The sequence below is a fragment of the Nestor notabilis genome, unplaced genomic scaffold (genome assembly GCF_000696875.1).
Source record: "Nestor notabilis isolate BGI_N333 unplaced genomic scaffold, ASM69687v1 scaffold5091, whole genome shotgun sequence".
Lineage (NCBI taxonomy): Eukaryota > Metazoa > Chordata > Aves > Psittaciformes > Psittacidae > Nestor > Nestor notabilis.
In genome coordinates this window covers 1-14,024 of record NW_009915948.1, presented here as the reverse complement: position 1 = coordinate 14,024, position 14,024 = coordinate 1, and the positions used below count along the sequence as shown (strand labels likewise).

At 41.9% G+C, this 14,024-nt stretch overlaps 1 protein-coding gene across 1 annotated transcript; it reads right to left on the bottom strand.

Moving 5' to 3' along the window:
• Positions 1-4,217: 4,217 nt before the first annotated feature.
• On the bottom strand, positions 4,218-13,887 carry HDDC2 (HD domain containing 2). The gene is made up of 5 exons (XM_010024363.1): positions 13,760-13,887; positions 12,705-12,807; positions 9,306-9,374; positions 5,510-5,648; positions 4,218-4,312 (listed from the first exon to the last, which is right to left on the bottom strand). The coding sequence occupies exons 1-5, from the start codon at positions 13,885-13,887 to the stop codon at positions 4,218-4,220; spliced, it is 534 nt and encodes a 177-aa protein (XP_010022665.1).
• Positions 13,888-14,024: the final 137 nt, after the last annotated feature.

Here is a 14,024-nt window from a genome sequence, read left to right as displayed (position 1 = left end):
ATGGCAGCGATCCTGAGCCTCACAGGCCTCTCTTCAGAGACTTGCCCAGCCAGTGAGTTTCAGACCTCTCTCACCACCCAACTTGTGCAACCAGGTTTTGCCAGTTGCCTTCCTGGCCTTGTGCTGGGGAAACTTTTCCTATTTGTATTTTTGATGGGCCATTTTATCATCAGGTACTTCATACACCACAGAAACCATATGCAAGTCATTGACTTAAATGCTCTAAGTACTATGTTAAGTGACCAAAAGAGTTTTCATTTAACTTCCCTCCAACAATCTCCCAGTCTGTTTCTTATTTTAGTTCACTGTTTTCTGTTGGTTTCCAACTCCCCTCTCAGTGCCACATCAGACAGATGGACCTAGAGCTGTGCAACGATTCCTACTGCCAGCACTAGTCCCTATACCAGCTGCCTACCAGGCATACCAGGTGCCCTTTGCTCAGGAGTGTCTGTACATGATCTATTTCCTAACAGAATTAAAATCACTTATTGTCACTAAAGGTTTTTTCTCCTTCACTGGTACAGCCTGGCGTTGCCCTCCACCCATTAGTCAGCAGAGTTGAAGAAGACAGGAGGAGACACCTAGTAATTCATATGGAAACCGAACTGATCATGAGGTGGTCATTGTAGCTGGAAAAGCTTCGGTTTTAAAATTACCATTGCTTGCTCTCTGGTTTGCTAAGACTTGACCGTATAAGTAAGTTAATTATAAAAGGAGGTGGAGTGGAGGGAACCTCTAATATTTTTGCCTCCATATCTTCCCCTCAAATAATAAGGGAAGGTGTTTATAAGCCTCAGACACAGCCTTAAGTGCAAGAATACAAACCCAACACTTGGCTTAAGATGTGCCATAGGTTAGGGCACCAATGCCTTCAGCCCACATTCCAGAGCTGCTAGCATAAAACCTGTTATGACACCCAGGCTGAGTAGGTACTTTACTTTTGGTGTCAAATTTTGTCATGTTTCACTCCAGGTCATAATTCCACCAGCCACATTATATCTGCTCGATCACCAGAAGCCAGCCGTCTCTCAGCTTTGATCGATTCAGCATGTTTGCTTGCATCCTTTTAACATTTTTTCTAAGACAAGTGCAGCACACTTGTGACACTCTCTTGCTGTCTAGTGAGCATGTGACAGTCTGCATGTTGCATTATTCAGTTCACCAGACTGAGATGAGCACAGTGAAGTATAAGCAAGATGGAAAAGAGTCTGGCTACTTTCAAAATGGATGTGGATTTTTAGCATAGCCAAAGCTTCAACTTGGTGTTAGTGAATCTGACATTACAGACTGCTTAAAATCTTGTGAGAAAAGTTGACTTTAAGTGATTTTTTTTCCCACGTGGCTTTTGTTATAGTTTATACAGAGTTTGAAGTCCTTTTGTAATGTTCTACTGGACATAAGTTAACTTTGGACATTTATCAAATGCCTCTTTAGTGTGATTTTTAGCATGGAAGCAAATTAATTAGTATCCTGTAGTTCATATTTCTTGTGACAATTTGCTAGCTTATTTTAAGTGGGTTTGTGCAAACACATGAATTTATTTAACTAAAGAAGATACTCCTGGTCAATTTTGTGTAAATCAAGTTATTGATAGTCTTATTAAAAATAAATTTCTCTCTTACTTTACACTTTGTGATGTTTTCTTTCCAATTCTGTGTCTCTACCAGCATTACTGTGCATCTAAGCACTGCAGTTTACCTTGATACTCTGTGGCGACACAGCAAAATCTCATCTGCCATTCCTACAGTTTTTAAAATCTGTACAGTTCCTCCTGGCCCTGAAATTCCCCATGGAAATATATTATCTATGTTTTGAAAATGTTGAGGTTCAAAGGACAAAAATGATTGTTCAATAAAAGTGAAGCACAGGGTGGAAAACATCTTCTAGGTCTACGACCTTCTTTTGAGCAGGGTCAGCAGCCAAACCAAGGTCAAAACATGGAGCCCAAGGACTGTCACCTTCTTCAGGACACCAACTTAGACATCATTTATGTGTTTATATATGTATATACATATGCACATAGACATCCTTATGGAAAAGCAGTAAATTGCTTTTAACTACATTTAGTAAGAGCATAATTCAAAAAGCTTGTGTAGGAGGTAGGTTGGCCAGACAAGCTTCTCTTTCACAGCAATCGTTTCACATTATTGTCACTACAGCAACTGCCATGAATAGATCAGGAGAGGAGGTGGTTTCCTCTCACAAGTAGAATGTCCAGGGCTTAGTACCCTTCTACATGTGAATAGTACATTTCACACCACATGAAGCCTCACTACCAACCTGCCATCATGGCTCATGCTTTCTTCTCCAGCCTGTTTCCAGCTTTTCCAGCTTCCTATTTCTATTCAAATGCAGTGCCCAAAACCAACATAGGATTGCAGCTGCAGTGAGTAGACACGAAGCACCTGCTGGATTTCTTCACACAAAACCAAACCCCACCCAGCTCTCACTCAAACCATGTCTTTGTGTTCCAGGCTGGTATTTACCTTCCTTGCACCACTGTGCTGCTGGCTGTGGCCCAGCACACCATCCTTTCCCTAGGACCCCTGCAGACCAACGCATTATCAGCCAGTAAAGCCTCCTGCAGCACTGGAGGAACAGACTGGTCCTGCTGGGGTAGCACACACGCTGTGTGGCTTTCTGTCAAACACCTCTTTTAAGGCCACCTTGTTTGTTCTCAGTTCTGTCTTCCAATGCATCTGTGGCTCTTTCATGCCTGCATTTAATGCAAGCTAATGGTGTCTGTGATTTGTATGCCTCTCAGTGGAATAAAACCACTAAAGCTTCACAAGCCCCACTCCATCACCCCTGTAGTATGACAATCAGCCACTGATAACCACTAATCAGTTTTCTATTGCTCAGTAAAGCTCAGCCTGTTCTTCTGGGGTTCCCACAGAGCACAACTGCTGCCTTGTGGGGTTTCCTGTACAGAGTGGGCATACCACATCTCAGCTGGACCAACATGCTCTGCAGATTCTGTGCACAGTGCCAGCCACCAAGGCAAGAGCTCCCAGCAGCTCTGCACCAGCTGCAGAACGCACCACAAGCTTGGGGCAGGCCCCTGTTTTTTGTGTAACGGAGACATTTCCCAAGTCATGGTGCCTGAGGGTGTGTGCTTAGCTGCATTACCTACCTTTAAAGGGGATGGCAACTGAATTTAGTTTTATGCTGCCTCATTTAATATGTGGCTGAAGTCAGAGAAGCTAGCCCCAGGTGTTTACCATGTCATTTTTCCAGGGGCAAGCTTTCCTTATGTAGTAACTGTGGCATCACTCTAGTCTCCACCTGCACACATGACACAACAGTTAGTACCACAGACACTGGCCTCACGATGGCATTTACCACCACTACAGCTTTACTTGACAACCGTACGGCACTTCTACATTAGTGTTGTTACTTCCACTAAAAAATGTCACAGCAAAATCAGTACCAGTCTGTAACAGCCTGAACAGCAGCAGTCAGCCTTACATGGGTGTTCAGGCTTTTGCACTAGACTGCATGAGCTCAAAATATTGCTCCTGAGCTTGGCTATTCTGTGATTATCAAATACTTGTGGCAAGAGCCTTTAGAACTGCCAGTCTGGGGTGAGGGGTGTCAGGAATACTGGCCTTCCAGAAACATGAGCACCTTTCCCTGATACAACACATGAACAGTGGTAAAAAATGCATGAAACAATGAGAACATTAACTGATGAGATTACCAGTTTTATCCACCAGCACTTCTTAAGGCTTATGTACTCCAAAGAAATCTCATTGCGAAGACTGGCTCTGTCAAGAGCTTCTAAAGAAACATGCTTATTGGTCTCACTTCTGTATAGTGCAATGAACAAATATTATCCAATTTGATACAGATGGAACTTAAATCCAGACATACTTAGGAGTCAAAGAACAAGACTGCCTGTCCCAGTCAGTGCATTACATTAACAGATCAGGGTGCAATCAGCTAATTTTTAAACTTACCTGAAATTGCCCAGTGCAGAATCTATTTGTAACTAAGACTGCATCAATGAGAAGCTACATTTGGTCTCTGACACAAACTCTGACCCAGGAGGTAACTATCCTACCTGCTCCTATCTAAGTGGTCCTGGAATTGTCAGCAGTAAACGCATGGGGAAAAAAAATAAAAATATCTGCTGGAAGAATTAGCAATGAGGAGGAAATGTAACACATGGAATATAAAACAAAGTATTTATTATAGCTACAGTGTTTAGGAACACCTCAGGAATGTGGAGGAGATGTAGCAGCTATTTTTTTATTCCTTTCTGTGTTGATCAGAGATACAAGCTGGAGTATTTCAGGGTGAACAAACTTCCCTGCAAAACAGAAGAAAGGGAAAGTTAGTTAAAAATGTTCTCATTTTCCTGTGTGCAAAGCGTTGGCAGTGAAATGTTAACAGTGACATTGCTTTAGGCTCAGAATAAATGTCAAATTATTCTTTAAAAAGAGAGTACTCCCCGTTTAATCCTGCTATGGAATAACTAGGAGTAGTTACAGTCCTTCTTCACCCCAAAACTTACAAAAATACTTTGTGCTCTGTTAAGACATTTAAGAGCTGAAAAAGGGATGTACCCTGACCAAGACAATCCCATCCTGTGTATCCTGCTACAGGAAACCACCCCAGTGGTGCCCTTAGGTGGTGCCCTTAGGGCATGTGCTGCAGGTTCTACTGAGACACGATCTCGGTTTAAGTTACTGAATTCTGGCAGGAGGGCAAAGATGTCAATTATAAAATTAAGTACTCCAGCTTTGTTGATGTTGTTCTTTTTTCCCTTCTTCCCTAATCAAATTAACGCATTTTTCAGAGAGCTTATTTCTGAGGAGTCACCAAGGTACAAATGGGACTTGTCCCAGACTGTCTGGTGACTACTGTCTGTTCCTAGTTTTTTGCCAGGATGGGATGACTTGGAGCCAGTCATCTTCTGGTGTTCAGCTCCCTTGTAACACAGTGAAGACTGGTTTACCTGTCTTTCCTTTCAACTATCGGTTTATTTTGAGAAGGATGAAAAGCAGTGGATAGAATAAAAAGTGACAGGTTTGCGCCTAAAACATTTCACTGAGCTGCTTCTCACATGTACCTCACGCAGGCCACACAAGACCACAGCTCATGCAGGGATCACAAGTTCTACTTCACCAGTTCATGAAACACTAACAAAGTAGAAACAAGCCGCTGCCAGCACATCAGTGAAGTCTGCAGGCTCCTTTATATCCCCTTCTGGGGTTACAGGGAGATCCTTAAACGCATGTAAGTGTAACAAAAGCTGAGCCTCTCTAGGTAAAGAGTGATGTAAAAGGAACTTGGCATAAATGAAATTCAGGTTCAATACCTACAGAGAAAAGTAAGGTATTTTCAGTCTGCATGAAGTTTCCCCAGAAGTGTTTAAGGTACTTGAGCAATGAGTGAAATAACCAGCTCTCACTTGCTCTGAACATCTATCTGAAAAAAGGCAATTTATATATTTCATTTACAAAAGAAAAAGAAAAAACAACCCAAAAAAGCCCAAACGTCATACCAGCAGTTGAATTGTAAAAATCCTGCAGTCTGCCAGGTGTGTTTTCCAACTCTTCATATTCAAATGCTTGCAGTATCATCTCACACTGATCCAACTGCTTTACAAATTTGGCTTCTGCAGTACTCTGGTTTTCATATTCCTGAACAGATTTGCAGTTACGAGACAAAAAAAATTAGTTGTTCTGAAACAGAATATTAGAAGCTCTTTATGTATCTAGAATCTTCATCAGTACAGGCCACTCCATAAGTACTCATGATAGCTGTGTCTTTGTACGATTGCTTTTTAAGACTACCTTCTCCCACTTGCAAAACACTTGAAATAAGTATGCACCGAATTTCAATTCAATGTAATAGGACTTAAGAACATGATTCTTCTGCATGTTTTAACTCTGAACATACCAAGCATTTTAGCTGAATCACGGATGATACAGAGATAACCTTACACAGTATGAAAGTTAGGTAATAGGGTTCATTTAACAACAGTTTCATAGAAAGACCTTTTCAGGCCAAGCTGAGGCCATCAAACACCGTGGTGTGTGCCTATGCATTACCATTACTGGGTCTTAAGACCTGTTTGCACTTTTCTCTACTATTTGCTGGTTTTACAAGGAGTTGTTCTTTACATTTCTCCTGTCATTCCTTTTTATCTCTTTGGTCTGATCTGTCTGAGCTGCTTATGTCTTTGTGTCTTTCCTAGAAGATAGGGAGGGGATTTGTTAAGGGGTTTCCTCCCCTTCAGACTTTAATCTCTCTGCTATCTTTTCCCTCTCTCCATTCATCATCAGCATGAGTATTATGTATTCACATTTCTAGACAACTTGAACAGTTTTGCTGTCATTTGCTTCCTGTGATGGCTGCAGACAGGTCTGCCATTTCATTTTCTCTCTTCTAAATCTACTGCATTTTCTTTATCTCTCATTAGCCGGTCTTCTCCTGACTCCCAAAACCAACCACAGGAAAAGGCTTCTTTCTGTGCAGGCTGCCATCACCTTCATAACTTCAGCAGGTCTGATCCCATCCATCACCACCACCAGTAATCAGACCAGAGGCTGATTAACCACCACTAACCACATCAGGCCCATCTGTGCTCCCAGAGCCACACAACCTGTGACACACAGCCTTTCTGCAGGCAAGAGCAGCACAACTGCAGAAGTCAAAGCACGTGCCATTTCTTTCTGCACCTTAAGACAACAGCTGTGGGTGTCATTCACAGTGGCAAGATCCTGGGTTGTAATTCCAGCACAGCAATGCTCAGATAAGTGTGACTGACTGCTCTTAGGAGCCTGTTCTTATGCTTATTGCTTTACACTTGAAAGTCAGAAATCCAGATTTTGACAGCCATAATTGATTTATATACCACTCTATCTGGATTTGAATGATGCCTTACATTTTCAAATACATTTTGATCATTGTTCCAGTAATCAATTTCATTTCTACATTTTAAACTCCTTTTCCTCCTTTCAATGTGAGCTTTGCCTTATCTTTAAATTGTTTAAATACTACTACTTATTTTATTAATTTATTTTTTGTTGGCTACCAAAAAGAAAAAAAAACTCTTGGCACCACTACAAAGGAGAACTTTAAGAAAAGAACTATGGCTGTTTGCCTATAAAGGTCTACCCCACTTCCAGCAATTAACTGAGAGTATCAATCTGTTATCAACCTCTTTGTGCCATACAACCCACCAGATCTTTTTCATGCCTCAGCTCACATTAACCTCAAGAAACAGCAGCTATTATATGTGCTACTGTGCAATGCCGAACTAAACACTTACTGTTTCCTCCCTGCAGGTGTCTAAAAGTGCAAAATAACAGTATACTTTAGAAAAACAGTAACTGGTCTCTCAAACACCAGTCTGTCTTTTAAAAATTACTCCTGTGCTTTTGCTCTTGAACATAAAAAAGCAGGACAGGGCTGAAACGTGCAGATTCTTTTACTTTAATGTTTTTTAAAAAATATTCTGGATTAATAGGTAAAGTGAAAATATACTGAAGGCATCTTTCTGCCACCCCTCTCCCCTCCACTAGGCCTGCAGAGGGCCCATCAGTACAGTCCAAAGCAATAGACCTTGTAAGGCTGAAACAGAAAGAGCGGGCAGAGACAAAGCTGAAAGGGAAATGGGCACAGAGACATGGGCAGAGCAGTGCAGGATCTTGGTAAGAGTGTCAGCAGATCCTGTCCCAGCCACTGTTCAGTTCTGGGCCATAACTTCCTTCACTCACAAAAAGAAATCAGAGGGAAATGCCTCTGGCCAGCTGAATGCAGAGTATCACACCAACTGATCAGAGGCTTCTGTTTGCTGCATTTTTGGTTCCTTTTTTTTTTTTTTTTTTTTTTTTAAGAAGCATCTAGTTGTTCCACTTAAAATAAGACCAGAGGGACTGTATATGAATATTAGATTTCTAGGTTACACTTGCTGCTACACGGGTTACACTCATACGGCTGCGCTAGAGACTCAATGCCAATAAATTATCCTGAAGGTAGAAATAAAGAACAAATGATCAAAAGTGTGCACATGTTAACTTATGGTTAATGGGAATGATAAAAAGCTAACAAACATGCTGAAGAACTAACTGCATGCTGAACCAGCTCTAAACAATCAGAAAAGCAGAGAGAGGCAAAGGAAAATAATACATGGGGGGGGGGAAGGTCCTGCAAGAGTAACCTTATCAAAACCTCCTTTTCCTCAATTGTGACAGCTTCCCAAAGGAGAAAAAAATGTGCTCACTAAACAAATGCACACACATTATTTCCCAGATCTGGTTATGCTGATTTACCCCCTATACCTTAAATGGCAACACTGAAAACCCATCCCCATTGCCAGTTTCACCACAACTAGAAAAAGAAGAACTGCACCCCAACAAACAGGGTGCTGTAACAAAAGGCAGAAATCGGCTGCAAATATCTGAAATTTAATAATAGTCCAAGTGAAAAACTAAAAATACCAGCATAAAATACAGTTTCAGGTCACAGAGTCCAAGAAACATATAATGCTTTGTTTGCAACAACATGGGAACAAGAGATCATAGATACATTTGTTCTCATACAACTGTATGCAAGGAGAAGACTAAGCACAATACTTATCATCTTGAATTGTTTGGACATAATCTAATCATCCCTGGTTTTCAAGCGTAAAGATCTTAATTAACAGCATGAGTCCAAATCAAAAAGTTAAATCACCTTCAAATACAGAAGATACTTCCTAGAACAAACATTTTAAGTTACCCAAGACCAGCGAGCAACTGGTGCTACTTGCAGAAAAGCACACTTCTGTGTGAGTACATCACATTTAAGTTTAAATGAGAATTTACTACTAAATTTTTTAGCCTAATAAGCTGAATAATATAGGAATGGAAGACACATAAATTGTTATTTGCATAAAAAGCAGAAAGTACTCCATGGCATCATCAGCTCCCATTATTTTTTTCTGTATTAAAAGATCATGAGCTACAAATGGCCGGATGTGAACGAAAGAGATAATGTAGTAAGAACACTAATATCCACGAGGGCTGGATGTAGAGGACAAATCCTTCCTTCTGTTGTACAAAGTCCTGGAAAGGTCCATCTGGAACTTTGCAAAGCCAAAGGCAGAACCTGATTATTTTACCAAAGTTTGGGATTTCTGTGTCAAGAGGATTCCAAAGTGACCTTGACTCATACCGTTAGCTTTACATCCCAAGCAAATGAATCTATGTTGCTTGAGGTCAAAATAAGAGATGACCCCATTTCAGAGGTGAACAGGAAGAGGACAATTGGTGACTTAATTTCAGCAAAGGATTAAAAGAATGCAAACTTACTTCCCAGAGTTCATAGATTTCTTTTCTGATGTCCTCTGATAGAAGCTGGGTCAGTTGTCGCATAGCTGCCTGGAGAGAAAAAAGAATGAAAATCAAAAGCCATTTCTATTTATCCATTTTTTGAGCAAGCATATATATTTTTTTCCCCCCTTCAGAATTAACTACTTGTTACCAAGTTTGTAGAAACACACATTGTACAGCATATTATTGTATTTCGTTTGCATGGCCAAGTTTTGGTAGACTGGGGGATACAGGGAACACTTCTCTAAGAAGGTGCTAGAAGCATCTCCTCTGTCCAATGGAGCCAATGCCAGATGGCTCCAAGATGGACCCACTACTGGCCAAGGCCAAGCCCATCACCGTTATCCCTCCGGGATAACGTATTTAAAAGGGGGAAAAGTTACCCTGCAGAAGCAATTGTAGCCAGAGAGAAGACTGAGAACATGTGAGAGAAACAGCTCTGCAGACCCCAAGGTCAGTGCAGAAGGAGGGCAGGAGGTGCTCCAGGCACCAGAGGTTGCCCTGCAGCCCATGGTGCAGACCATGGTGAGGCAGGCTGTGCCCCTGAAGCCCATGGAAGGCCAAGGTGGAGCAGATGTCCACCTGCAGCCCACACCAAAGCAGAAGGATGCCCAAAGGAGGCTGTGACCCTGTGGGAAGCCCTCACTGGAGCCGGCTCCTGGCAGGACCTCGTGGGGGACTCACACTGGAGCAGGCTGTTTCTGAAGGGCTACACCCAATGAAGGGACCAATGCTGAAGCAGTGCATGAAGAACTGCAGCCTGTGAGATAGACTCACATTGGAGAACCCCCTGCACTGATGGGAGGGAGGAGGTGAAGAATTCAGGAGTAAAGTTAAGCCTGAGAATAAAGGAGGTGGGAGGAAGACAAGGTGTTTTAAGATTTGGTTTTATTACTCATTTTCCTACTCTGACTTGATTGGCAATAAATTAATTTCTCCAGGTTGAGTCAGTTTTGCTCATGATGGTAACTGCTGAGTGATCTCTTCCTGTCCTTACCTTGCCCATGACCCTTTAGTTGCATTCTCTCTTCCCTGCCCAGCTGAGGAGGGGAGTGACAGAGCAGCTTTGGTGGGCACCTGGTATTCAGCCAGGGTCAGCCCACCACAATTATTCTGAAGTGCACATGTGCACAAACTCGCCAAAGAAACAGTAGGATCACTCAGTGAAGAATCTTTTCTGGGAGCCACTTAAGTAAGTTGTTAAAGACATAGTCTAAAACATAAGAAAAAGCCTGAAAGTATATCCAGTATCTTCAAGAGTCCAGAAAGAAACCCAAAGCAAGGCAGGCAAGCCATGGAACTACTGTCAGTTACCAGCTCTGCCTCGAGATTTGACTAGTGGAGGCAACATTTGAACTCAATAGGTTACAGGTGCAGTGTTGAAAAGCAACTGTCCCCTCCCAGTCAAGCAGCACACTTCCACTAACAGGAACAGTTACTGACTGTCAGGCAATGCAATATAAGCCTTTAGAAATCCAATTTTGAAAAACAGGGAAAAAAAAAAAAAAAGATCCATTTAATATGCTGCAGCAATAAAACACAGTGCTCCCAGACTGAGTCACCATTTGTTCAACAACAAAGATCCTGGTACAAGGTCTAATGGTATCAGCAGGCAGAAACTGTTCTGCATACTCTTCATGCTCTCCCAGCTGATCAGTCTCATTTCTGTGTTATTTCTACTCTTTTCCTAGTAATATTAAGGGCTGCTTCTGAAACAATCAACATCACAGGCAAGACAAATACTTTGTGTCACGATTAGTTCCACACTTCAAATACAAGGTACAGTTTCACAATACAGCTGAACTGAATCAGCTGCTCCCCACTACTGAAGCATCAAGGTCTTGTTACTTTTCACCTCCTTTCAGCTCTGGAGCTCATCAGATTTCAAGGTTATCAGGCCAAAATGACTGTTCAAGTTCATTTTCTGCTGCCTTAGCCTTGGTGAGACTAGCTGATTAAACTTACTGCATGAGCAGCAAACTTCAGAACCAGCTCAATGCCAGCTATAGAGCAAAGGGGAAAACAAGGAGAACTCTGCAGAAAAAACAGCATACTGGTAATTCAGCTCAAGCCACCTCATGAAATGGTTACCTTTGGTAAATACCAAAGTATTTTAGAGTCAGCCTAAATGTTGAATACTTGACCACCCTTCCCACAAAGTCAACAGCAAAGTCTTCACTGAGTGAAATGGGAGCAGAAGGAGCTGCAAATATTTACTTCTTAAGCATACTTAGGCATCAAAGTATCTTTTCTGCTGCCTAAATACAAGTGAGAATTACCTCTAGGCAAAGTTGAAGCTTGATCCTCAGTGACAAACAAGCTTTGGAGGCTTCTAGAAAACAGGGGTTATTTTGTTTGTTTGTTCAGTGTGAGAACACAGTAGGAAATAAACTGGGGGGTGTGGAACCCAAACCAAAAAAGCCCAAACCAAAATTGCAGTCAGCAAAGATAGTACTTTGAGAACACCAAGTAGCCCTTTGATCTTTAATTCCCAATTTCTTAGCAAACAGGTTACTCCTGGCGTTCATCATAGGCTCCCCAGCCCCAGGTTTTAAATAGATAAGCCAGAGGAGGCCTGCCCAAGGAGCAGGCTCCCCAAGGCTATGAGGGATGCTTTCACACAGCTGCTCACAGGTTAAGTGAAGCTGCTGCCCTCTTCAGCCTCAGGGGTGCCACCCCTGCCCTCTTCCAGCAAGCAGAGGAGAGATAAGGTTAAGATAGAAGCAGTGGTGGGGAAATAATAATTAAAGCCTGATTTACACACTTTGAAGAGCTAATTGCAGCTTCTAAAGTTTCTGAGGCATCACGTTGCCCTCTAGCTGCGGCTGTAGGAGTAGTTTATATTTTCTTCAAGTAACACATAAAAACAAAAATGACAAACCAACAGTTTGTATATGTGCAAAGCCAAACATAAAACAACTCTAGCCATGTTGCACTCAAAGACTCGTGACAAAAAGGACACCTGTGTCTGGAGTCCTATGCAAATGGTTTAAATAAAGTCCCTGTCACACATGATTTGGCACCATGCAAATGATCCACCATAAATTGCCATCCACATTCTCCAGTGCACCTACTCCCTGTTCCCTACCTCTTGGTAAGGCTGGTCAACATGACTAATTCAGGTTACAAAAAATCCAGCCAGCTCAGGAATAAATGGCCAACATGAAGATTAGTCCAAATGTTCTTCTTCTTCCTTAACTTTGTACTTGGTGACGTTACACATACAAAAATCACAAGGAGTTGAAAACTTTGGTTGTGGCACACTTGTCTAGTTCCAGTGACAATATTATGTTGCTTAGAGGGTCCTTTCACTACCACCACCACATTAAAACCATGCAGAACACTTCGCAGATGTGGCTTCACACCTTATGCACATACCTCTTCCCTCCTGTGTTTCTCCTCCTTTGAGATATTATCTGCTGGAGCAATGTCTCCAACAATGCATTCAGCCATATCATGGACCAAAGCTAATCGTATGCTTCTGGCAAGAAGCAAAGACAGAATAGTTAGGTTTTCAGCATTTTAAGTTGCATATTGTTATTCATAAAGCTGAGAGACTACATAATTTATCCCCTTCAAATATTTCACAGGTTGTTCGTGTTTTGCAGGTCTTTTGGGGAGGTTGTTTTGGGTTTTTTTAAACTTTACATAACATTTTTCACTTCTTCGCTACAAGGTTTTCCATCTAGACACTATTGTAATCCCTCATTTCTAGGTACTGCTGCTTGTAAATGTAGATTTAAGTATAAATACCCTTTGCACGAGAGCATAGCATTCACGAGTAATGTACTTAGCTTCTGCATGTTTGGCTTTCGGGGATGTTATGATGACTAACTACATTCTATACTTCATATTATTCCTGCAACAGGTAGAAAGTAATCTGATTGGAGGCATCCTGAATTTAGTATATAATCTTATACTCACAGCTCTGTAGCTATGCCAGTGTGCAGCAGAATACTCACAACAGCATTCAGGTCAGCTTCAGGAGAGACAAAGTAAGTGTGATCCTGTACTAAACTTGATAATTCATTCGACAATGACCATTCTCTAGTATGCAAGATGACTGCTCAGGCTTCTTACTGCTGTTAAAATCCACACGATATATGGGTTTACTTTTGCTGTCTGTTGCTTCAAGCTGCGTTTGAACTGAGTGTCTTCAGCTCGCTTACTTACAGCTTGACAGAAGGCCAGCCCAGAGCCTCTGCACTAAAAACTTGCCTCAGCATCACAGTTTGGCAATAAAAGTTTTTAGCCCCTTTCAGCTCTCCAGGTAAACAGCACCAAAGGACGGAGAAAAGAGAAGAGAGGAAAGGATTTCAAACTCCTTCAGTATGTTTCAAAAGCCCTTCCTCAGGATGAAGCTATTTTTAGCATTTCGGTTGCAGCTCATCCACAGCATTAACATATGATCAAATAACCAGAGACAATCTCACCTGTCCTTGTTAAGGCTTTTGTCTTCAGTCACCAAAGCCATCATTGCCATTCTGTACATATGATCGGATACGCTCTCTGGCTTTGCCACGTTCCTGTACACCCATCCTGTCCGCGGTACTCTCTGCATAAGAAGAGTGTCACAGCAACATGAACATTAAAACTCAGGTTTTGGGGGTCTCACCCCACCGTGACCTCCATGCTCCAGTGAGCTTTGATGCTTCCGGGAAACACCTGCCCGAACACCGGGCTCCGACGGGACGCCTT